This window comes from Phocoena phocoena, chromosome 1 (genome assembly GCF_963924675.1).
Source record: "Phocoena phocoena chromosome 1, mPhoPho1.1, whole genome shotgun sequence".
Taxonomy (NCBI): Eukaryota; Metazoa; Chordata; class Mammalia; order Artiodactyla; family Phocoenidae; genus Phocoena; species Phocoena phocoena.
This window is the reverse complement of record NC_089219.1, coordinates 100,584,755-100,610,279: the sequence shown is the minus strand read 5'-3', so window position 1 is coordinate 100,610,279 and position 25,525 is coordinate 100,584,755. Positions and strand designations below refer to the sequence as shown.

The 25,525-nt window shown below is 37.3% G+C and overlaps 2 protein-coding genes across 5 annotated transcripts in view; both read left to right on the top strand.

Moving 5' to 3' along the window:
- Positions 1-8,270, top strand: part of PTPN22 (protein tyrosine phosphatase non-receptor type 22) — a 50,000-nt gene extending 41,730 nt beyond the window's left edge. For all 4 annotated transcript variants that reach the window (XM_065878006.1, XM_065878019.1, XM_065878011.1 and 1 more), the window contains 2 exons: positions 3,514-3,591; positions 8,206-8,270. In XM_065878006.1, the coding sequence (XP_065734078.1) occupies positions 3,514-3,591; positions 8,206-8,270 (143 nt within the window). The remainder of the gene's footprint in view (positions 1-3,513; positions 3,592-8,205) is intronic.
- Positions 8,271-10,077: 1,807 nt separating this feature from the next.
- Positions 10,078-25,525, top strand: part of RSBN1 (round spermatid basic protein 1) — a 39,539-nt gene continuing 24,091 nt past the window's right edge. Inside the window, exons 1-2 of the mRNA XM_065885632.1 lie at positions 10,078-11,248; positions 22,359-23,032. Coding sequence (XP_065741704.1) covers positions 10,543-11,248; positions 22,359-23,032 — 1,380 coding nt within the window. The 5' untranslated portion in view covers positions 10,078-10,542. The remainder of the gene's footprint in view (positions 11,249-22,358; positions 23,033-25,525) is intronic.

The window sequence follows — 25,525 nt, the reverse complement described above, 5'->3', positions numbered from 1 at the left end:
TTTACAAATTTGATCCATTGCGTTAGTCATCAAGGACCAAACAGCTATTTGGTACTATACTGGTATTGTAGGGAGAAACAAAGAGCACTGAGAAAACTTGATTTAAGGTATAATCTAAGTAAGAAGGTTTATAGCTGAATCTTACTCTTTTCACTCTATCTCCCTTTCCATAAACTTGTGCTAGTCTGCTTTCATTGCCACCACACCTGATCTCTGAAGTGAACTGATTTCTTACTTATGATGGGCTAAAGCATGACTGGAAAATATACTCTTTCCTCTAAAGTCAGTCAAAAGAGAATTTAAACACTGCAAGAAGAAATTATAGTATATAACATAAGAAATAAAACAGCTAAAAGCAGAGAAATGAGTGACTTGAATAGCTAGCCAAAGATTGATTTGATCAGCTTAGCTTATGAAACACCCAGTTTTCTTTTTTTTAAAAAATTATTTATTTATTTTTGGCTGCATTGGGTCTTTGTTGCTGCATATGGGCTTTCTCTAGTAGCGGCGAGCGGGGGCTACTCTTGGTTGCCGTGCGCAGGCTTCTCATTGTGGTGGCTTCTCTTGTTGCAGAGAACAGGCTCTAGGTGCATGGGCTTCAGTAGTTGTGGCGCAAGGGCTTAGTTGCTCCTCAGCATGTGGGATCTTCCCGGACCAGGGATGGAACCCATATCCCCTGCATTGGCAGGCGGATTCTTAACCACTGCTCCACCAGGGAAGTCCCTACAGTTTTCTTTCTCTAAAAAAAAAGCAGAAAACTAACCCAAAAAAGTTTCTTTCTCTAGCTCCAACCCTGTCTTGGGGATATCAAACAAAGATACAGAAACTTCAGGAAGATTTAGGTTGGCATAGATGTGAGATATGGTATGACTGTCTGAGACTCTGAGACTTATTTCTAATTTCTATTTCTCAGTTGCCTTCACCCTCTGGTCTTCTGTCTTTAAATTAAGAACAAAATCTGGCCCCCAAAGTTGATCCTGAAGCTTTAGACTTATCTACCTTTACTTGCATGTGTTCTCTTCCCCTTCTAGATGGTCCATGCCTCCTGGGTTCTATATGTTCTCCCTTTAGCCTGGATGCCTTACTGGTCCTACTTTTAACGAAATTAGGATTCTTCACCTGTTGTTTTAAGTTAACATCTAAGCCTGGTGTCAGGCTCTTTCATTCATTCATTCATTCAATGAATATGTATTGAGTGCCTCCTATGTGCCAGGCATTCTGCAAGGCAGTGGGCATGTGATGGTGAAGAGAACAGTGTGAATTTGGTGTGTTGTAGGCACTCAAAGGAAGCCATCATAGCTGCAGGGTATTAAGAGGAGAAAGGAGTAAGGTGTGTCCAAAAGATGGTATAGGGCTTCCCTGGTGGCGCAGTGGTTGAGAGTCCGCCTGCTGATGCAGGGGACAGGGGTTCATGCCCTGGTCCAGGAAGATCCCACATGTTGCGGAGCAGCTGGGCCTGTGAGCCATGGCTGCTGAGCCTGCGTGTCCAGAGCCTGTGCTCCGCAATGGGAGAGGCCACAACAGTGAGAGGCCCGCGTACCACAAAAAAAAAAAAAAAAAAAAGATGGTAGAGATGAGAGGTAGTTAGATCCTTATGGGTCTTGTTAATGACCCAATGGGAAGTCACAGAAGAGTTTTAGACAGAGATGTTACAAGATCTGTCTTTTGAAAAGATCATTCTGGCTGCTGGTGACAAGAGTTGAAGCTGTCAGCTATGACACCTGATGCCTACTTTCGGTGGGAAATTTTGGTTGCTAGGAAATCCTTCATTTGCAAGTGACAGAAAACCCAACTTTAGCTTAAGCAGAAAAGGGGAATTTATCATCTTATGACCAAGAGTTCAAATGATGGAATTAAAGATGTAAAATCTCATTCCATATCTCCTAACTTTGTTTCGCTCTGTTAGTTCACTCATAAGCAGGCTTTTACCATGTGATTTCAGGTTTATGATGAAAAAAATGAGCTTTTTCCTGGTTGCTCAAGCAACAGCCTGACTGATGACTAGTGTTGATTGGGCCTGATTGTCTTGGCTAAACCTAAACCAATTATTGCCAGTATATTTAATGCTTGGATTAAGAAGATAGTGTCATACCTAACATTTGACAATTGTTACATGTGGACGCCGACCACTAAGGAATGATGTCAGACCTAAACAACTGGTGTGACCATGGCAAAGTACCAACTGACAGCCCTAGTCATAGGTCAGCTCCTTCATCTAAAGGTTGAATGAGCTCCACGAGAAGTATGGCCATTGAACATTGGAGAGGGGTGGTTTCTTAAAGGAAAATTCAAGTTCTATTATCAGAAGAAGGAATTAATGCTGAGCAGACAGCATAAAAGTATCTATGACAAGCTAGATGCAGAATAGTAGTTCACTATACATATATGCAAAATCTTTGTCTCCAGTTATAAAAAACCAGTATTCCCTTTTGGGACAATTGTTTTCTTTCTGAAGGATGTTATATACCTCTCAGCTTATGTGTAGTATAGAGATGACTGCTATCTCCTGAACTTTCTCACCTTCACCCACTTGTTTTCCATGTCTCTATCATCAGTGGCTAGCCCAATGCTTGCCACATAATAGGTATTCAATAAATATATATTTTAACTGAATCTGATTGAAATTCATGATTTACTCTAGTGATTCATACTCAAGTAGCTCCAGGAAGGGGGAGGTCTTTCTAGAATCTTAGTATTAGGTATGTGTGTACAAACATGTATGCAGTGCTCACACTACATTCTGGAAATGATGAGAACAACAAAAGGTGAATATTTAGTAATTTCTCCCCAATTATGTACTGTTTCTTAGAAAGTTTATACAAGCCTGAAATTATCCTTTTTTGCTGCTAGTGCAAAATATGGACCATGTTTTCAATGGATTGTTTTCAGAATTGGGCGGATAATGATACGTGAATATATTAAGGTGCTGGGAAGAGAAATATATTTTTAAGTCTGCCTATAGGTAGCTAAAACAGCGAAACAAAGCAACATAACAGTGCTTTTGGGGAGATTCTGGGCCTAACTAGAATCATCCATAATGGGAAAAAAGTAGGCTGGATAGTGAAAAAAGATATTCCAGGCGTAGAGGATGGTGGAAGAAATATCACAGACTTGCCACGGTTGAGCTAATGTGGAGAATAAATTATTTTAAAGTGTACTTAAGAGTGATCAGAGTGCAAAGTAAGATGCAGTTGAAAGCCAAAAATGTAAATCCCAGAAAAAGTTGATTCACAGTAAAATGGATTGTATTCCTGAATCCTTTGGTGATTCTCTCTAGTGTTGGGTTTATTATACAATCTGTTTGCAAAGAAAAGAAAACTTTAAAAAAATGCACAAAAAAATGAGAAAATTATAGTGTCAACTCATTTGTAAACATCTATATTTTGTTACATTTGATAGTGATATGTTTATCTGGAAGTATTAATTAATTTGGAGGGAATGTGTAATCTCAACAATTATGTGGTCTGAGTCTGTATCCATTCTTTCCCTTACATTTTTTTCTTTTGATTCTAGGTATCTGTAATTCTTCCCCATCAAACAATCCTGCAGACTCTGTTCAGTCAAATAACTCCAGCTCCTTTTTGAATTTTGGTATGTGTGTTACTTCCCAGAGTTAAAAAAATATTTATCTTAATTATTCATTTACAGTATAAGAGATACAACTTTAATATGATTTAAGTTTGCATGTATAAGTCCTTATGTGTATATTCTTTTTCATGCCATTTATCTTTTTATTTTTGACCTCAGCTAACTCTTACATCTTACACAGGCCAGAATTGCCTAGCATATATGGAAAATAAAACTAGGTACCAAATGATCATGTTGGCATGTAGTAAATGAATGTGAAAGCCAAATGAAGAAATTCTGAAATGCCATAATACTCTAGTTCATATCTAAGCAAAGTTATAAAAAATATACAAGTGTGATGAAAAGAACAGAAGATGCTGCTATCTAATCTTGTGTAACTCATGCAACATTAGGCGCTGAAGCACAATTCTGACAGTTTAAAGGAACTGTTTGCCCAATTGCTCTTTAGTAAAGCTATAAATTTAAAATAATTTCATATTAAGCATTCTATTATTCTATATAACATAAATTCATGATACTATTTAAGGTAGTATTATGTATGCTATAATTTTTATAAGGAGTATAGCAAATAATGTAGGATATTACTACTAAAAATTATTATTAACCAAAAAGCAGACCCCCTGAAAAGGTCTGGGGGACCTCCAGTGGTCCCAGGCACCACATCCTGAGAACAGTTGCTCTATGGTATTGTTCTTATCTGAATGATCAGAATTGTTGCTGCCACGTTCAGATTGCAGGTGGCAAGAAGATGAGAGAAAAATGTGGAAGAGGTGTGGCCTTCGTTTCTGGTCTTAAGGCACTGGCCTGGAAGAGGCAACATTATGCCAGCTCACATTCCCTTGAAAAGAACTTATACATGTGCTATATCCAAACTGTAAAAGACACTGGGAAATGCAATAATGCTGGGCAGACAGTTTCCCATATACTATTCTATTCCTGAAGAAGAAGCAAGGAAAAATTTTAGTAGACAGGTAGCAATCTCTGCCACAATTGGGGTTATGGTTCCTATCTCACCATGGCAAAGTATTCAACTAGACTCTCTGGATCTGTTTCTTGGGCTTTAAAATTTTACTTGGATTACATTAACTCTAAGGTTTAAAATGTTATAATTAGAAAAAAGTTATTCTTATGAAATCATTTAGTTAAAAAGTTCATGTAGAATATTATATAACCTATGAAAAAAGCACCAAACTTTACCTAGAACACAAATGTTCCTTGCTTCCTTCTTTTCTTTCAGTCAGAGACACCACTTGAATAACTCATGGCCCATCTAACTTTACAAGAGTCTGTGATATAATACGAGGATAAAATATTGTACAGCTGCCTCCATGTTGTTTCTTCTCAAAGTTGAATATTTTATCTACTTAAAAAGCAGCACCTAATTTTTTCATTGGTTCTCTTTTATAAAAGAGGCATTATAAGGGTATTTTATTCAAAAAGTACTTAAATGTGAATGAAAAAATTTTGTGGTTTATAAACATTTTTATTTTTATTTTTCCTGAATTGTCCTACATGCAAAAAAGGTAGCTCACTACTGTTCTAAACTATTGAGTATTGATCAGTGAAAAACACTGAGTGTAGCTATTCCTCAAATTTCAGATACCTAGTACTTATGTGTTATGTTCTTACTTCTATTCTCAGTCCACTTTGGTTACTATCAAGCTATCTGGACTGAATGGATAATTTTGTGACTATTGTGTGAAACTATTGAACCTGGAATATATTTCCTTCTATCTTCTTATTTACCACTCAGAGGAGTGAAATGTGCAGGAACTAGGCTGTGCGCCCCCTCCCCCTAATTTTTTTTTTTTTTTTACCACCGCTATTAATAAATTTTAGAGGATTTCTTGTTTTTATCTTCTTTTCATTCCCTCTTCCCTAATCTCCTTGTCTTCTAGTTCTGGCATAGTTTTTGGTGTTTCAGATTTAGGCAGTACTTGAGTAGTTACTATGTGCCAGGCATTGAGCTGGGTGCTTTAACAAATATCTGATCATTTTCATCAGTTCTATAAGGTATATAATTCCCACAATTTTATAAGATGATGAAATTAATCATCTTTGAGTTTTCCATTCTCTGTTTTCCCTTTGTATTTCGATTCTTTCATTGCTCAATTTGAGCCCTTAAAGTTGCTAAGTGTAAGAGTACCTTGAAAATATAGCGCTATCAAAGAAAAGTCATATGTTGCTAAAGTGATTAAGAACCTACGTCATCAACCTGCATATATTCTGAAGGCATCCAGAAATAGCCTTCATTGGTTATGCAAAATTTCCTCATCTTCCTTCTCTGTGTGTGTGTGGGGCGGGCCTGGAGGGGAGTGTTTGAGGAGAGAGAGAAATAAAAATAATTAACCACTTAGTTTTATTATTAGTTTTTCAGGATTGTTTAATAATTTATTTTTTCTAATCTTTTCAAACGTAATCTCTGAGTAAATTGAGGGCTTTCTGGGTCAAATTAGAAGTACAACTGAATTTAATACAATAATTTTCTAAAGCAATAGCGCTTATTTTTCTGAAATTTAAATTCCCCAGTTTTGTTTTTCTGACAAATGGATGGTGGGTGAAAAGACATAGATAAAGGATATTATTAAACAACCCACCCCAACAACCAGCTTAAAAAATGGGCAAAGGGGCTTCCCTGGTGGCGCAGTGGTTGAGAGTCCACCTGCCGATGCAGGGGACACAGGTTCATGCCCCGGTCTGGGAAGATCCCACATGCTGTGGAGCGGCTGGGCCCATGAGCCATGGCCGCTGAGCCTGCACGTCCGGAGCCTGTGCTCCGCAACGGAAGAGGCCACAACAGTGAGAGGCCCGTGTACTGCAAAAAAAAAAAAAAAAAAAAAAAAAATGGGCAAAGGAGTTGAATAGATATTTTTCCAGAGAAGGTATATAAATGGTCAACAAGCATATGAAAGGATGCTTGACATCAGTAATCATAAGGGAAATACAAACCAAACCCACGAGATATCACATCATACCTATTAGAATGGCCATTACCAAAAAGACAAGAGACAAGTGTTGGTGAGGGTATGGAGAAAGGGGAGCCTTATGTACTGTGGTGGAAATGTAAATTGGTACAATCGCTATGGAAAACGGTCTGGAAGTTCCTCAAAAAATTAAAGATAGAACTACCATATGATCCAGCAATCCCACTTCCAAATATATATCTGAAGGAAATGAAATTATCTCAGAAGAGATATTTGCACCCCATGTTCATTTCAGCATTATTTACAATAGCCAATTCATGGAAACAACCTATGGATCCACTGACAGATGAATGGATAGAAAAGATGTGAGAGATATATGTATACGGTTGACCCTTGAACAACACATGGGGTTAGCGGTGCATCCCCCTGCACGGTGAAGAATCCTCGTAGAGTCGTACCAGTCCTAAGGGGGATTGGTCCCAGGACCCCCGTGGATACTAAAATCGAAGGATGCTCAAGTCCTTTACATAAAATGTCTTAGTATTTGCATATAACCTACCTACATCTTCCTGTTTACTCTAAATCATCTCTAGATTACTTATAATACCCAGTATAATGTAAATGCTATATAAATAGTTGCTGATGTGTGCCAAATTCAAGTTTTGTTTTTTGGAACTTTTTGTAAATTGTTTTTTTGAATATTTTTGATCCACTGTTGGTCCAGTCCGCAGATGTGGAATCTGTGGATGCAGAATCTGAGGATAGGGAGGGCTGACTCTATATATACATACATTACTATCCGAATTATTATGTATATGACTGTGTGTGTGTGTATATATATATATATATATATATATATATATATATGAATATTATTCATTCACAAAAAAGAAGGAAATCCTGTCTTTTGTGACAACATGGATGTACCCTGGGGGAACTACCCTAAGTGAAATAAATCAGAGAAAGACAAATACTATATGTTCTCACTTACATGTGGAATCTAAAGCAGTTTAGCTCATAGAAATACAGAGTAGAATGGTGGTTGCCAGGGGCTGGGAGGTGGGGGAAATGGGGAAATGTTGGTCAAAGGGTACAAACTTCCAGTTATAAGATGAATAAATTCTGGAGATCTAATGTACAGCATGGCAACTGTAATTAACAGTACTGTATTATATACTTGAAAGCTGTTAAAAGTAAAATCTTATATTGAAAAGAAAAATCTTAAAAAATCACCACACACACTAGTAGACAATTATGTGAGGGGATGTAGGTGTTAACTAACCTTAATGTGGTAATCATTTCACAATATATACATGTATCAAATCATCATGCTGTACACCTTAAACTTACATGTCACATGTAAACAAACATATGTCAATAATATTTCGATAAACCTGGGAAAAAAGAATACTATATGCTGAATTACTAAAGGCTATTACAATCATCTAATCATTACCATTATTAAATTTGTAAGTGTTCTACAAATTTAAAATGTTATTAGTGTTCTGTTGTTATCATTTAAGCACTAACATAATTACTAGAATGCTTTTACAAAAAAATTACTAAATTGATCAAAGATGCTGTGAAAAAAAATCCATGTATTTGCACATATTATAATACACTCTAAAATCCAAGTGTTCATTTCTGTATAAGAAATCTTTCTTTTTTCATTCAATTTTATTTTTGTTCCCAGGTTTTGCAAATCGTTTTTCAAAACCCAAAGGACCAAGGAACCCACCATCAACTTGGAATATTTAACACAACTTTGGAAAATCAGCTGCAAGTAAATCTGCAAATGAAACTACTAGAATACTGCTAGCTAGAATAAGTGCTGTATATTCATAATGTATATTCATAATATCTACCATGAAGATACGGTAATGTGTTAATAGCATTTAAAAGCAATACGCAAATAAATGTCATAAGTTTTACATTTTCATCTCATTTACACTGGGTTGGAAAGCACAAATAGGAGTTTGTCATTTAAGCTATGTATAGAGAATGCTGTATGAGAAAGTTTTACAATGGACTTATTTTCCATTTTTGGAAGTTATTTTTAGACTACTTTACTTTCCTACATAAATATAAACTTTAAAAGATTTGTAAAAATTGGATCTCAATTAAATGTCCATATTGTCAGAAGTTACCATAAAAAATGTTTTGAAAAATCTTACCTTGTGGTTACAGTACAAAATTATTGCTTGTGACAATGATTATTCCCTGGGAATTATTTTTGCCTAAATGGAGATACATCTTTCCAAGTGTTGTGGGAAACAAGAGTAGTAAGAAAAAGAAGTTATATTTAAAGAGAATACAATATATATGTAATGACAGGGCTTTCCTGGTGGTGCAGTGGTTGAGAGTCCGCCTGCCGATGCAGGAGACAAGGGTTTGTGCCCCAGTCTGGGAAGATCCCACATGCCGCGGAGCGGCTGGGCCCGTGAGCCATGGCCGCTGAGCCTGCGCGTCCGGAGCCTGTGCTCCACAACGGGAGATGCCACAGCAGTGAGAGGCCCGCGTACCGCAAAAAAATAAATAAATAAAAATAATAAATATATGTAATGACAGTAATGAGTTTTTCGTTTGGATATACCAAATAACAAGATGTTCAAGCACATTCCTGACAAGCTTTAGCCAATGTTATTCATTTACCAAATCTAGAAGAATAATCAACAAAGTAGCTATCTTTTGGTGGCGTTTTTTTTCATTTCAAAGGTCCTATATAAACATGTACAATTTATATCCAACTAACTAGAGGCACTACTAGTTAAAAATTTTTTTCTATATGAATATGGACCTGCCTTATCTTAAAGTTGATCTTTCAAATCTAATTTTATGTAACTAGTGGGTAATTATTACAAAGGATTCCTCTGACATCCTAATGACTTCACTTAAGTGTTCATAACTTTCTAAAAAATGAAATATTTAAGCAGCATTTGTTCTTCAATATTTTTCATTAGGAATCCCAATGAAGGCACACACTGGATGAAATATTACCTGTTTATTGTAGTGTAATGTACACAAGAGGTGCTCAATAAACTTTTTGGTTTTTAAACTAACTTTATAGTGTTCATCGAGCTGAGTACTTTTCCAGGTACTAGTGTCATCAAACCACAGAGATTTTATCCGAGTACTTTATTGTAATCAATTATTTCCAAATATCTTTATCAAGGCGGTAAAATGTAAAGTGACGATCAAATTGTAAATAAATTTCTTGGCGGAAACCTTGGTGAGTAGTGACGATTTCTGGAGTGTTCTCTGGTAGACACACTTCTCAAATTTATGCAATCGTATACTTACGATTTGAAAAAAATCTTATTAAGAAATTTCAAAACATGTTTTTCCATCTAGAATTTTCCCGTAATTGTAGGGAAGGATTCAAAATAATGGATGAACTCTATACATTTCCAGGCACTAGAGGGGATGTGGCTCGACGGCGAGGTGGGCGGCGCTCACCAGGCTCCCAGGCAGTTCTTGCACCTGCCTTGTCGCGCCTATACTTGTAACCATGGCAATCAGTGGCCAGGAAGAGGTTCAGAAATGTCTGATTTGCAGCTCCGTTCGATTTTAAAGCAAAATCGCCCTCATTTGACATATTACCAAGTTCCTTTTTCCTCTGCATCTCATCGTTTGTCCAGTGGTAAAAGGCCGGGTATTCTTGTACCTCACAAAGGTTATGAGAGGAATAGGAAATTGAAAAGTAACTATGGAGACCAACTCCTCCGTGTAAAATGACGAAGAGGCACACGGAGACGATAATGGGAACGCGCCGACAGACTGAAAGCCATTAACATTGTTTCGGCCGTTAAAGCGGTTGGCGGCAACTCTCCGCCCAGCGGCGGTTGCGTCGCAGCCCGAAGCGTGACTCGGCGCACGCTCCCTTTCGGCTCCTCTGCTCACCGAGCCAGCGACGCGGCGGGGGCACGGAGAACTACCGCTCCCGTGAGGCTCTGCGCGGCCCAGAGTGCTTTACAATAGAGCTCGGTTGGAGGGCCCTGCGGAGAAGCTCCGGTAAGTACTGCTTCCGGCCATGTTCAGCTCTGGACGAAGAATGGCCGAGAAGTGGAGAGTGGGGGAGAGACTCCAATGCCCAGCGGGCCGTGCGCGGGCGGCGCTTGCGCGGTACGCGGACGGGGGGGCGGTCGGGCCATTTAAATGTGTGTTTGTGGGTGAAATGGCTGCGCAGGTCGGAGCGGTCCGCATAGTACGGGCGGTGGCGGGGCAGGAGGAGCCGGACAAAGAGGGGAAGGAGAAACCCCACGCTGGGGTCTCGCCGCGGGGAGTGAAGCGGCAGCGCCGAGCGAGCAGTGGGGGGTCTCAGGAGAAGCGGGGGCGGCCGAGCCAGGACCCCCCTCTCGCTCCCCCTCACCGGCGGCGTCGCAGCCGCCAACATCCCGGGCCGCTGCCGCCTACGAATGCAGCCCCAGCCGTCCCAGGCCCTGTTGAGCCTCTGCTCCTGCCTCCTCCGCCGCCACCTTCGCTGGCACCCGCCGGGCCCGCTGTTGCTGCCCCGCTCCCGGCCCCGGGCACTTCGGCCCTCTTCACCTTCTCGCCCCTGACGGTGAGCGCGGCCGGGCCCAAGCATAAGGGCCACAAGGAGCGGCACAAGCACCATCACCACCGCGGCTCTGATGGTGACCCCGGCTCCTGCGTTCCGGGAGAGCTCAAGCACAAGGACAAGCAGGAAAACGGCGAGAGGACTGGAGGGGTGCCTCTAATCAAGGCCCCCAAGAGAGGTGAGAGCAGCCGAACTGCCCCGAGCTTGGGCTCTATCTAGGTCTCTCTCTGTTGCGATATCCCGCCCCTTTAGCCCTGAAAGACTCCAGCTCCCTGCTTACCTCCTGCTGCTCTACTCCCCTAAGCCCACTGGGGTGGATCCTGGATTTCAAACCGTTGACACCGTCTGACCTACTTGAAGCTTCTCGCTTCGAGGCCGAGCTGTCAGTTACTAACCCCCTTACCAGTTCCCCCTCCCCGAGCCTTTACCAACGTTTGTTTTCAAATTCGCCAGGGTTTCCGCGCCGCGCGGTCCTTGGCGTGGGATTAGTAGGTGGGGTATTGAAAACTGCCTGTCTAAAGTAAAGGCTTGTCGCTGAAATCCCTTTTTTCCTTGTTTTCTTTGATGGAAAGCTTGAATATTCACTCTCCTCTGCTCCACAATATTCACGAGTATGGTTTGGGGCTTTAAGGAGTTTGAATTTGTACCGAGATTAGGCTCGACTCACTGGTTGCCTTAGCTTCTTCAAGGTGAGGTATCAAACGCAGTTTATCTTGGTTCTTTTTTTATGTGGAAGTAAAACTCATTTTTAATTTTCATATGAAATCTTAATTTTCAGAAAAGGGATGGGGAAGGATTTCTCTCCCCTTTGATCCTAGAAAATAGGACCAACCAAGCCTCTGAAAAGTTCAGTAGGAGATAGTAGAGACAAGAATTCCAGTTGCTTTTTCATCTCTGCCCGGTGCAACAGATTGAGAATTTATTTATTTCCAATAAACTCACTAAAGTCAAGAATATTTAGCCCAGAAAATGTAGGACTATCTGAGTGTGGGTTCTAGAGAAGTTAGGTTGACCAAAATTGCTGTTTTCATATTCCCAAGTACCTGTAGCATTTATTTACTTTCTCTTTAGAAGAAGGGTATGGTGGGGGGAGGGATAAGAATTTTGAGTATGCCATGTGTTTGTACTTTGTATATGATTTTATATAATTTGTTAGAGTTGTCTCCTCAAGAGTTTAAAATACTTCTATGTTTCTTAGTGCTGGGGCAGTTATTACCTGTTAATGAACTAGTCTTTCAATCTCAAGTTTGGTGAGTCTTGGATTTCTTCCACATATTTGGTCTTAACCTAGGGCTAATTAATTTGTGTGTGTGTGTGTGTGTGTGTGTGGTGCTACTTCCAGATAGTGCAGTTTGTTGCAAATAATTGCTCAGTAAGTTTTTATTGAATTGAACTAAATCTTTCTTCCTTTGGTGGTATCCAAGTCTTATCCTCAGGAGTAGAATTTGTGCCAAACTGACAGGAATGCCAATTTCCACCACTAATATGCAATGATCTTGCTCTGTTTAATTTGTGCCTTCATTTCTCACCTTCTCATTTCATGTGTGTATGTGTTTTTGTGTGTTTCAACTGTACAGAGCTAGAGGGAATCTTAGAGATCATCTAAGTCAAATTTGTATTGTTGAAGAGTGAAAACTGAGGCCTAAAGTAGTGAAGAGACTTGTCTAGTCACAGTTAATTAGTAACAGGTACCAAAAAAAAAAAAAATCATTGATCTAATAGGGAGTAGAACCCAGGTCTCCTGAATCCAAGTTCAAGCTTCATCCTCCAGCTGCGTGATGTTGCTTTCTCTGTTTGCTATTCATGTTTTCCACTTTTTTGCTTATCTTTTCCCTGTGCCTTGGCATCAGAGTGACAGTAGCCAGTCCTATTAAGAATTTCTGCCCTAGTCCCCTTTTATGGGAGGATAGCGGCAAACACATGTATAATAGTTCATAACACAGTGTGCGTCTCTGAAAATTGCAGAGGCCATGTCTTTAAAAAACAAACAAAAACAAACTTTTAACCCAGTGCTGCCTGACAGAACTTTTCTATGATGATGAAAATGTTTTCTATAAATGTGTTGTCCAGTATGGTAGCCATTAGTCATATGTGGCCCTTGAACAGATCTTGAAGACTTGAAATGTGGCTAGTGTGACTGAGGAACTGAATTTTAAATTTTATTTCTAATTAATTTATAATTAAATAGTCCTTTTGGCTCTTGGCTACCACAGTGGACAGTGCAGTCCAAACATTTGTGGTTTGCTAGTATGTGAAGGAGGAAAGTGGGTTAAGATTAGGTCATTTAAACATTTTAGCTTTTTAAAAAATTGAGATATAATTGACACATATTATTTTTAATATTATAATGATTCATTATTTGTATATATTGCAAAATGATCACCACAATAACTCCAGTGTAAACATTTTGACTTTTGAATGAGAGACTGTTGGATTGTATATTCTGGAGGGAAAGATTCCCTTGTCAAATATGTTGGGGAAAAAACAATAGCCTCCTAGCTATATGACACACACTGGCATTTTAAAAGTTCTGAGAATCTTACAGAAAATAAACTGGTTTAACCTTTGTTTAATCCACGGTTTTGCACTACACTTTGATGGATACCTTTTGTTTTTCCACTAAATATCTTTATACTTGTTATAGTGATGTGCTGGAGGCATGCCTCTGGAGTCAATCTGAGTTTAAATCGTGGCTCTACCACTTACTGTGTGACCATGGACAAATTACTTTAAGCTCCCTCAGTTCCAGTTTTCCTGTCTGTAAAATGGGGTTGTGGTATTTCTTTTATAAGATTGTTTATGGCTTAAGTGAGACAATATGTGGAAAGCACTTAAGTGTCTGGCTGTTATTAAGTACTGTTAAAACTGCTTTTTGTTATTTTATCATGCTTGATCCTTGAAACAACTCTAAGATTAATAAGGAGAGTGGCTAGACCCTTGTTATTTACAGAACTATGTCTTCCCTTTCCTTATCCGCAGGTTTTCAGAAACTCTTTTAACTTTTTATTTTGAGATAATTATATATTCACAGGAAATGGCAAAAATAGTACAGGGAGGTCTTTACTCTTCACTAATTTCCTCCGAAGGTTACATTTTACATAACTATTGTATAATATCAACACCAGAAAATTAACAAATTAACATTGGTACAATGGTGTGTGTATAATTTTGTGCCATTTTAACACCTGTAGATTAGTTTAACTACCACTGCAGTCAAGGTACACAACTATTCCATCACCACAAAGATGCCCCTTGTGCTGTCTCTTTGTAATCTTAGAACTTCCTGTGTCTCCCCACCTTCCCCAACCCCTAGAAACCACTAATTTGTTCTCCAACCCATAATTTAGTCATTCTGAGGATGTTACATAAATGGAATATATATGGTATGTGATCTTTTGAGACTTTTTTCCCACTCAGCATGTCCTTGAGACCTGTTCAAGTTGTATGTATCAACAGCTCATTTTTTTTCATTACCGAGTGGTGTTCTATGGTATGGATATACCACAGGTTAGTCACCTGTTGAAGGACATTTTGGTTGTTTCTAATTTGGCCATTATGAATAAAGCTTCTATGAACATTCATGTTCAGGTTTTTGTGTGGATGTAAATTTTCATTTTTCTGTGAATGCAATTGCTGGGTCATGTGGTTAAGTATATGTTTTGTTTTTGTTTTTGGAAGATATCGCCAGACTATTTTCTGGAATATCTGTACCACTTTACATTCCCACCAGCAATATATGAGAGATCCACTTTCTCCACATCCTTGCCAGTGTCTGGTATTGTTACTATTTTTATTTTATCTGTTTTAATAATGTGTAATGATACCTCATCATGGACTTAAATTGCATCTCCCCAATGGCTAGTGATACTTAACATCTTTTCATGCCATCATTTGCTGTCCATATAGTCTCATCAGTAAAATGTCTCTTTAGTTTTTTGCCCATTTTCTAATTGAATTGTTTGCTTTTTTACTATTGAGTTTTGAGAATTCTTGATATATTACAGATATGTATATTCTTTATCAGAATAGTGGTTTGCAAATATTTTCTCCCACTCCGTTGTTTGTCTTTCCATCCTCTTAACAGGGTCTTTCAGAGAGCAAACATTTTAAATTTTGTTAAAGTCTAATTTGTTGATTTTCTTTTATAGATTATGTTTTTGGTGTCATGTCTGAGGTCCTAAGACCTAGGTCCCATAGATTTTCTCCTGTTGTTTTCCCAAAAGTTTTATTTAACTTTAACTTTTACGTTTGAATCTCTGATCCATTTGAGTTAATTTTGTATAATGTGTGTGGTTTAGGTTGAGGTTCTTTTTTTTTTTTTTTTTGCCTATGATATCCAACTGCTCCAGCACCTTTTGTTGAAAAGACCATCCTTCCTCCATCGAATTACTTTTGTACCTTTTTCAAAAATCAAGTTCCACTACCTATTTTTGTACAACCTTTGAGCTAAGAATGGTTTTTACATTTTAAATGGTTGGAAAAAACCCATGACATATGAAATCATATGAAATTCAAGTTCAGTGTCCAGAAATAAAATTTTATTGGGACACCACTCCACTCATTCAGTTGTATTGTCTCTGGGAGTTTTTGCACTACAGCAGTATAGACAGTAGTTGGGTGGGATAGACGATATGGCCTGCAAAGCATATGATCTGGCTCTTCGTAGAAGTTTGCTGATCCCTGAGATAGATCATTCAACTGAGAGACCTGTTCCTGCACACCAACCCGACAGTACTCAATCCAAATTCATGTATAGGTTAATTATAAATTTTGATTCCAGACATTTGGAGTTGCTCATAAATAGTTGAAACAAAAATTTAATCTGTAAATGCTAAGGTAAACTTGCTTTATATGTAAAATGGGAAGTATAGTGACTTTTGAAGAGCTGAAGTGTCACACTTCAGCTTTTCTAGTTAGTATATGATAGAACTGAATCTAGAACCCAGTTTTTATGACTCATGGTCCAGTTAGCTTTTCACTTTCCACTAAACACATTTGCATTGTTAATAAAGAGATACTAAAATATTGTTTGATTCTTGCAAGCAACAGGCTTGAATCTTAATTAAATGATAGTTACCTGTGTCTTTTGAAATCTTAATTTTTTCTGTCCCTCTTATTGCTCATAAAAGCCTAGAACAAACTTCCTCAAAAAAAAACTCCATCAAAAAAAGTAATGCTTCTTCTTAATTATTCTTGGCTAATAAATTAATGATTTTAGTAGTATTTTAATATTTTTTTTAAAAAGGAAAGGAGGAAGTTGATTTCCATAGCTCTCTTCTCCACTGTCATTAAAATGACAGGATTGCTCTTATATACTCTAGTGAGTCAGCCTTTCTTTCTCACATTTTTCATCTTTGACCAACTGCCCAACTGCTCTCACAGGGAAAGAGTCCTTAAGTCACACAACAAATTGAAATTTTCTGTGATGTCAAAAAGCTATTGGCAGGAATTTTAATTTAGAAATAGTTTATTGTTTTCAGTGATAGGAGTAGGGAATTATTGGGGGATTATACAGAGGACTGAGATAAACAGATAATCTCATTTATCAGAGCAACACCTTCAGGGACTGATATTTTACTTTACCCGCCTAGAGAGAGGCAAACAGGCCTTTAAGGACATTTTTTGCATAACCTAAATAATGTTATTTTTGTGATTATGTAGGATTATCTTGTTGTGGGCACTCAGTAAATTATTTGTTGAATGTAGTGATGCTCCATTTATTGGAGGCTTTTCCAAGCCACCTCAAGTCCATTAGTTGTAATTAGATAATTTTAGTTGATCACCTAAGGGGAGTAGATAGAGAAGGCAGAAAGAAGAGTTTTGGAGTCAGGTAAGAGTTTGAATCTAGGTTGTCACCTGTTACCTTTGTGACCTAATATAGGTAACATATCTTGTTTCAAGCTCTGTTTTTTTCTCCGTAAAAAGGATTTATATATCCACTTCACTGGTTTGTTTGGAGATTAAAATGAGGTAACATACATGATCCCTAGCAGACACTTGATGAATAATAGTTTTCTTCCCTCTTTCAGAGATTTTTCCCCTTTTAATGTGATTCTCTGTGGTCCACCTCATTGTACTCTAGGTTGATAATTTCTAGCTCTAGTTTTTTTTTAAAAATTAATTAATTAATTTGGCTGTGTTGGGTGTTAGTTGTGGCATACGGGATCTTCTTTGCGGGGTGTGGGCTTCTCTCCAGTTGTGGCATGCAGGCTTAGTTGCCCCGCGGCATATGGGATCTTACCTCCCTGACCAGGGATCGATTGAACCTGCGTCCCTTGCATTGGAAGGCGGATTCTTTTCTTTTTTTTTTTTTACGGTACGGCGGTCTCTCATTTTTGCTGCCTCTCCCGTTGCAGAGCACAGGCTCCGGACGCGCAGGCTCAGCGGCCATGGCTCACGGGCCCAGCCGCTCCGCGGCATGTGGGATCCTCCGGGATCTGGGCACGAACGCGTGTCCCCTGCATCGGCAGGCGGACTCTCAACCACTGCGCCACCAGGGAAGCCCTCTTTTTTCTTTTTTTAAAAAAATTAATTATTTTTGGCTGCGTTGGGTCTTCGTTGCTGCGTGTGGGCTTTCTCTAGTTGTGGCGAGTGGGGGCTACTCTTCGTTGAGGTGCATGGGCTTCTCATTGCGGTGGCTTCTTGTTGCGGAGCACGGGCTCTAGGCACACAGGCTTCAGTAGTTGTGGCACGTGGGCTCAGTAGTTGTGGCTTGTGGGCTCTAGAGCGCAGGCTCAGTAGTTGTGGCACACGGGCCTAGTTGCCCTGTGGGATGAGGGATCTTCCTGGACCAGGGCTCGAACCCGTGTCCCCTGCATTGGCAGGCGGATTGTTAACCACTGCGCCACCAGGGAAGTCCCTGGAAGGCAGATTCTTAACCACTGGACCACCAGGGAAGTCCCTCTAGCTCTAGTTTTGATATCCCAGAATTACTGCCAATTATTTCAAGGAATGTTATCAAATATTATTATTATGAAAATGATAAAAATGGTGAGGGAGGACTTAATTGTGTGTCAAATACTGAGATGAGGGCTTTATATTCATTGTCTCATTTAATTCTTACAATAACTCTGAAATAGATACTAGCATTAATAACATTTTAGATGGTAAAAGTTTAAGGAGATTTATGAGCTTGCCCAGAGGTCTTAGTGAGTAGTGGAGCTGGGACATTAACCTGGGTGTGTCTAACCGTAAAAGCATCTGCTCTTCAATAACATACTCTACTGCCTCTACAATTAAACTTTTTGCAGTAATAATAGCAGTTAACATGTGTTGAGTATTTGTCATGTTCCGGGACTATTCTAAATACTTATATGCTTTGTTTCATTTACTCTGCACACTGATTTTATGAGGAGGTACTGTTGTTTTCCCCCATTTTACTAATGAGAAACAAGGTACAAAGAAATTAACTTGCAAAAGGTAATACTGCTAGGAAGTGGTAGGACAGGGATTCAAATCTAGCCAATCACTCTTAAACACCATAATTAGAGGGGTGGCAGGTAAAGTAAGGCAGTGTTGTAACTGTACAGTGATTTACTAAAATGATGGCTTCCAGATCTGCAGTTTTTTGTTTTTCCTTTTTAGTCAGGATGTTATGTGGAGCTGGAAGAACTTTTAATAAGACCAAAGAGAATTTACTTTCAGAAAATAAAACTTTAGCCTTTATTCTTTATTATGATTAATAAAATATAAAAAAATTATAATTGTTTTGCTTTTGCTTATCCACCATAATTTTTAGGAAGTGAGGATATTACGTATTTTTCAGTTCTAAGCTGTAATTCAAACATAAGAATGGTGTTAATAAACTTAAGTTTTGTAATGTGGAAAGGTAATTTTTTTTTTCATTAATGAAAGCTTTCAATAGTGATGTTAAATAAATGATACTATTTAATAGCTGAGAATATTAATGGTATTAGCACATATGAGGATTTTATTGATAGTGTCATGTATTAATCTATAGTTATAATGACCTTTTTTAAGACAGCCAGCAATTTATCTCTCAAATGTTTGTATCTTCCTCTGTAGAGTTACATACTTCTCTTTATATTTAATTTCACAGTTTGATATGTGAAAGCTTTCCTTAATCACAGATATAGTGTATCTTGGCTCTTTTTCTATAAAAGAACTGATGTCAATAAATATTCACTTCTGCACTGTAGGGAAATACTCAAAATATTACTTCCTGAATACATTCTCTGGAAAGCTAAAAACACTCTACCAGAAATGGAAAGATTGTGAAGACTTGAGACATTGGTTTTTTTAAAAAATTGATATATAATTGACATACAACATTATGTAAGTTTAAGGTATACAACATTGATTTGAAATATTTATTGCAAAGACTTTCTTTTAAATAATATTTTTAATGCTAGGAAAGACAACCCCAGTATCATTCTTCTAAAGCAACGGTGACTAACTTACTGTAATAACCTTTAACAACTTTGTGTATGTATGCCATTCTCAATTAGTTGCCATCACAATAATTCAAAAATAAATTTTGTTTATTCATGGAAATTCATTAGCTAGTGTGATACAAGTAGTCTCAAATTTCTGTATAAACAAAGGCAAGCTTTATCTCAGCCTTAGATAAGAATCAAAATTTGAAAAATAGGATTAGTGAGGAGATTGAAATTTATTTCATATTTTAGACTTTTATGTTGAAATATGAGATTACAATCAATTTAAGGCCCTTTTCATTTCCTTGTGCAGTGTTTTTTTTGAGATGGGTTGTGTTAGACTAATTAAATGGTTCTCATATAAATGAGTTTTGGAATGAAACCCACAGAGCCTTGGCCATGATAGAAATACCATTGGTAAGCTGATAGTAGTATAGAAAATGTGTTACAATCAAGGCAGCTCCTTCTTGGTGTTAATTTCAGTGGCAGATCTAGGTCACAATTCATCTTCTGCATACCAAATACCTCCTCTGAAGCTTAAAATAACCTATCTATTCATAGGTATTTTTTCTTTTTCTCTTTCTTTGCTTTTTTTTTTTTTCCCTGTGAAATTGCCAAAACATTTAGCAGAGGGTAATTAGATGACTATTTTAAAATTGGTCTAACCTTTATATTTAATTGCATTAACATTTAGTTGCTTGGGAGAATTGCCCAAATTACTGATTTGATATATGGGAAAAGTATTTAGATTAATTTTATCTGGTAAGAAATACAAATTACTGTTACTGTGTATTTTAAGAATTCTCAAAGATTTAGTTACATATAAAATAAAAGATTGCTTTTCCTCTTGCCACTTTAAACAATCTAATTACATTATATTTTGGTATATGATTTCAGTTTACCTATAAGTGATGCTTGCAAATGAAGGGCTTTCTTTTTGTTGTTTAAAATCAAATATTAAACAGAATGAAAGTCATCTGGTATCTGTACACTCACTTTAAAGTCTGACTTGTACATTTAAATATTTTCCTTAGAAGGTTTTATAATTTCTGTAATGTCTGGTGACTTGGAATGATTTTGTATTGAGTGGTGCAATTTGTCATATATTTACACATTATACCAAGTAAATTCTTTACTGTAAAAGTTATTGAACTTGTTCTTCCCAGATGTAGTAATAGGATTAATTGGAGTATCTGTCTTAACACTGAATTACTTGAATCATGTCAGAAGTACTGTTTTTGGGTGGATAAATTCTATACAATAAATACCATACCAAGCTTGAAGGTTGGTGAGGACTATACCTGTTATTTAATCCTGAATATTTATTGCTGGGACTATTTCCCAACTAGTAAATAAAGATGCCATTCTATTTTGGGTTTATCAATCTGTGATAATCCTTTAAAAATTAAAAGTAATATTTTAAATTATAAAAGTAATGTATATTTATTGTAGAAATTAGAAAATATAGGTAAGCAAAAAAGAAGAAAGCTAGACATTTATAATCCTACCGGCCTAGATAACTAGCATTAATACCTTGGTGTATATTTTTCCAGATAGTTTTCTGTGTTGTGTATATATGAAATAGATAAGTCATACGTTTTTCTCTTTAGGTCCTTTGCTTCTCTCTAGAATATTTTTCCCTAGAAAACATGCCTGGCTTGTCTTATTATTTAGGACTCAGCCTAAATGTCATCTCCTAAAGAGAGCTTCCCCAGCATCTAGAGTAGCATACTGATACTTTCTCTTTGAAGTCCAAATAGATTATAAGGTCCAAGAGGGTAGGGATCATATCTGTCTCAGTCAACACTGTATCTCTAGTGCTCAGCAGTGTCTCTGGCATATAGTAGGTACTTAATAATGTTTGAATGAATATTTAATATTATAAAAGTAAGATCAGATTATACATATGTTAGATGCTCTGGAAAGAAAGGTAAGATATATACCACTGACCTTAGATTGCTTACAGTCTAGAGGAAAGGTGGAAAATTAATGTGTTAAGTGCTGTAATAGGGGAAGTACAGTATTAAGGAAGCACATAGTAGGAGTAGCTATCCAAATTGGGTGGGAAAGAGTTGTTAGAGAAGGCTTTCTGGAAGCATGACAATGTAAACATTTCATAACCTTGTAATTTGTCAGTTCTTTTTACCTATAATATAATTTAGAATGGCTGGGTAGTATTTTATCATGTATGTAAGTACCAGAGTTTAATCCATATTCTGTTTTTAGTCATTTAGGGGATTCCCTAAATAACACTGTCATGGATATCTTTATGTTAACTTTTCTTAGTTATTTTCTTGGGTACTTTTTACTTGGGGGTGGAATTTATGGGACCAAGAATTATAAATATTTCCAAGGCTTTGGTGCATATTCATTTTGGGGGTACCAAATTGCCCTCCATGAAGGTTGTACCAGTTTATATTTCTAGCAACAGTGTATAAGAATTCTTTCCCACCCCCAGTCTTGCCAATTTGTTAGGCAAAATGGTGTCTTAACAGCTTAATTTGTCTTTGATTCGCCTGTATATATCATAGTAACTTGTAGACAAACAGCAAAATATGGTGAGCTTTAATTTAGATTTTACAGTGGTTCCTGAACAGATATTCCATACAGTATGGCATATGTGAAATTATTTGGATATTATCTTTAGTTTTGATTGTAAGTCATATTGTTATATGCTTACCTTTGCATTACCTACTTTTTAGCATAATTTTCAATCCAGAATGTTTTTGTATTTTAAGATCTTTGTCTCATTCATTTTATAAACATGTAAATTATAGTGGCAAATTCAGAGAAACTGAGAATAGGCTATTTAATTTGAGATTGCATACCTTAAGAAGCTTGTATGTTGACATAAGGCCTAGCAACTAACTTCTTTTTAATTATTGTGGCCAGAAACACCAGATGAAAATGGTAAAACCCAGAGAGCTGATGATTTTGTCTTGAAGAAAATAAAGAAGAAAAAGAAAAAGAAACACCGAGAAGATATGCGAGGAAGACGCCTTAAAATGTACAATAAGGAAGTACAAACCATCTGTGCTGGCCTGACCCGCATCAGTAAGGAAATCCTCACCCAAGGACAAATAAATAGCACTTCAGGAGTTAATAAGGAGTCCTTCAGGTATCTGAAAGATGAACAGCTGTGTCGATTAAATTTGGGCATGCAAGAATATCGGGTACCCCAGGGAGTACAAACACCTTTTATGACTCACCAGGAACATTCTATTCGTAGAAATTTCTTAAAAACAGGTACTAAATTTAGCAACTTTATTCATGAGGAACACCAGTCCAATGGTGGTGCTCTTGTCCTTCATGCTTACATGGATGAACTCTCATTTTTGTCTCCAATGGAGATGGAGAGATTTTCTGAGGAGTTTCTTGCTTTGACATTCAGTGAAAATGAGAAAAATGCTGCTTACTATGCTTTAGCAATAGTGCATGGAGCGGCCGCTTATCTCCCAGACTTCTTGGACTACTTTGCTTTTAATTTCCCCAACACTCCAGTGAAAATGGAAATTCTGGGCAAGAAAGATATTGAAACAACCACCATTTCAAATTTTCACACTCAGGTAAGGTAAAATCATTGTTAAATTATTTAGTAAATACAGGTTACAGTATCTCAAAAGTTTTAACTTCATTCTGTTGCATAGCACATACCAGAACACTTTTGATTAAAATTCATGGTGGTAAAAGTGGTTAAAATTGTTTTTTTATAACTCTGATTGAAAAATCTTAATTCCTGAAGTTCTTTGGGATGTGGCTTCTTACTTGCTTGGTCTAAGAAATGTTTTATACATGTTTTATGTCATTTTTTGTGGAACAAATTTTTGTGGAAAATCAGCTTGAAAACCAATTCAGTTTTTCACAAATTGGATAATGTTAGTATGGAGGATGTGATTTCGATCTGATAGCCTCAAGGTAACTTTAGTTAAGACTTACCTTTTATGTCATAATAAAACACATGAGGGCATTGGCCTGTTTATTTGTCAGGTTTTTGCTGTTCTTGTTTCTCTTCTTTCAGTAACTTGTTGGCAGTCTGTCCCAGAAACATACCCCATTTATGTGACTTGGAAGTGTCACTAGGAAGACCGCCATAGCCTCTGCTCCTTCTGCCTTTGCACTGTTGTAGGTGAAGACATTTTCTAAAGCCTTGCTTAGGCAGCTAGGCTTAAGTCAGCAGGGAAACCTCTCCTTCCTAACCAGTGGTTTTTAACCAATCATTTTTTCAATGAAGTTATTTTAGGGCATGAAAAGTGGTTGATAATGTGTCCTAGTTTTTTTCTTGCTTGCTTTTCTCATAAGGATTATGAACATGAATGGTCAGCTATAAGTTTGTATTATAAGATATAAATTCTACACAGGTTTAGTGGAGAATATTTCCTCTTTAGAGATTTATGATTATATAACCTATTTTTTCAGGTTATCTAATAATTTGCTGCCATTCTTTTCCTTAAGATTTTTTTTTTAGGTGAATAGACTTGCATAATAAGACTCTCAGCTGCCTGCATTACAGTGGTTTCAAGCCACTTGGATATATATGAAACCTTCTCTAATTTGAATCTCTTTAGTGATTCTTACCATCCTTACCTCCAATGAGGGGAGTATCCAGTTTAGATTTACGAGCTTCAGAATTTCTCTAATTGAAGTTCTCTCTGCAGTAGAGAGAGCAGGAGCAGCCAATCTGGAGAGGTCGCAAGATGGGGCTGCCCAAGCTGTTGGAACACGATGTGCAATAAAGGGCTTCGTCTTGGATTTTGGCCTTGTTACCACAATCAGGTACCGAAGTGCTGACTTTTGTAGTAGATTTTGTTTTTTCTTTTTTTAAAGGAGTTTTGCCCTTTGAAAGTTAAGGAATCCTATTTTTATAAATATTGGAAAAGGGACTGAAAACAGTTCTTTTAATATAGTCCATAATCCTCCTAAGTCCCTATTTAACAAAGAAAGATATTGCTGAGAGCAGAATTAATGTGCTCTATCATTTTTTTAGTTTAGAAAAATGCAGCAAATTTTCTCTTCTAATTGATAGACCAGCAAGCATATCTGAGAAATAAGCCAGAAACTTGGGGGGAAAGAAAGTCTTGGTTTTGTAATGGTGACCTTTTAACTTTCATATTAGTCTCTAGAGGATCAAGCTTATATGTCAATAGACAGTACCCAGTCTAAATAGTTAATAGAAGAAAATATCTCTAAATATTCCCTGCTGATTTTTGTCCTCCAATTAATTTTTTTAATGGAGCTGAAATTTAAATGACTGTACCAACAACTTACCTTGAGATTTACTTTGAGATTTATAAAATAACCACTTTTTAAGAACATATCAGTTTATTATTAAGTTAAATATCATTAATTACTTCAACCACATAAGAATATTGAGGACTATTAAGTAAGTCTTGTGCTCTGGTGATCCGGTAACTTAATTTTATTTATGAATTTTTAGTCATTGGAGAGACATACGGGGTGCGTATAGGAGGTTGTTGTAGCCCATGAAACTATTTTGCAACTGGAATCTTCGGCATACGTTGGGATGGAAGCTAATACAGTAGTTCAGATTTGTTTAGCACTTAATGGTTTATAGAAATGCTTTCACATTCATATCTTAATATTTGAAATAATCTGTGGGGTAGGTATGCAATTTTATCTGTTTTCCATTGAAGAAACTGAGGCTTGGAGGTGTTCATTGTTATACAGGGTCATGTAGCTAGTATATAGAAATAGGGAATTCCCTGGCAGTCCGGTGGTTAGGACTCAGAGCTTCGCTGCCAAGGGCCTGGGTTCAATCCCTGGTTGGGGAACTAAGATCCCACAAGCCGTGGGGGTACACCCACCCCCCAAAAAGAAAAAGAAATAGTATGCAAACCTAAGCCACCTGAACAATTGATACATTGTTTTACCATACTCCTTCCCTCATTGGAATATGAGACTAGTGCTTTTATTTGTCTGAACATTGGAGAAGAGACTGATGTTTTATTTGTCTAAACATTCTGGTCAGTGAAATTAAAATAACTCAGTTTAACACAATATTCAGAAAGCTATTCTATTATTTTTCACAAATAACTTTAGAT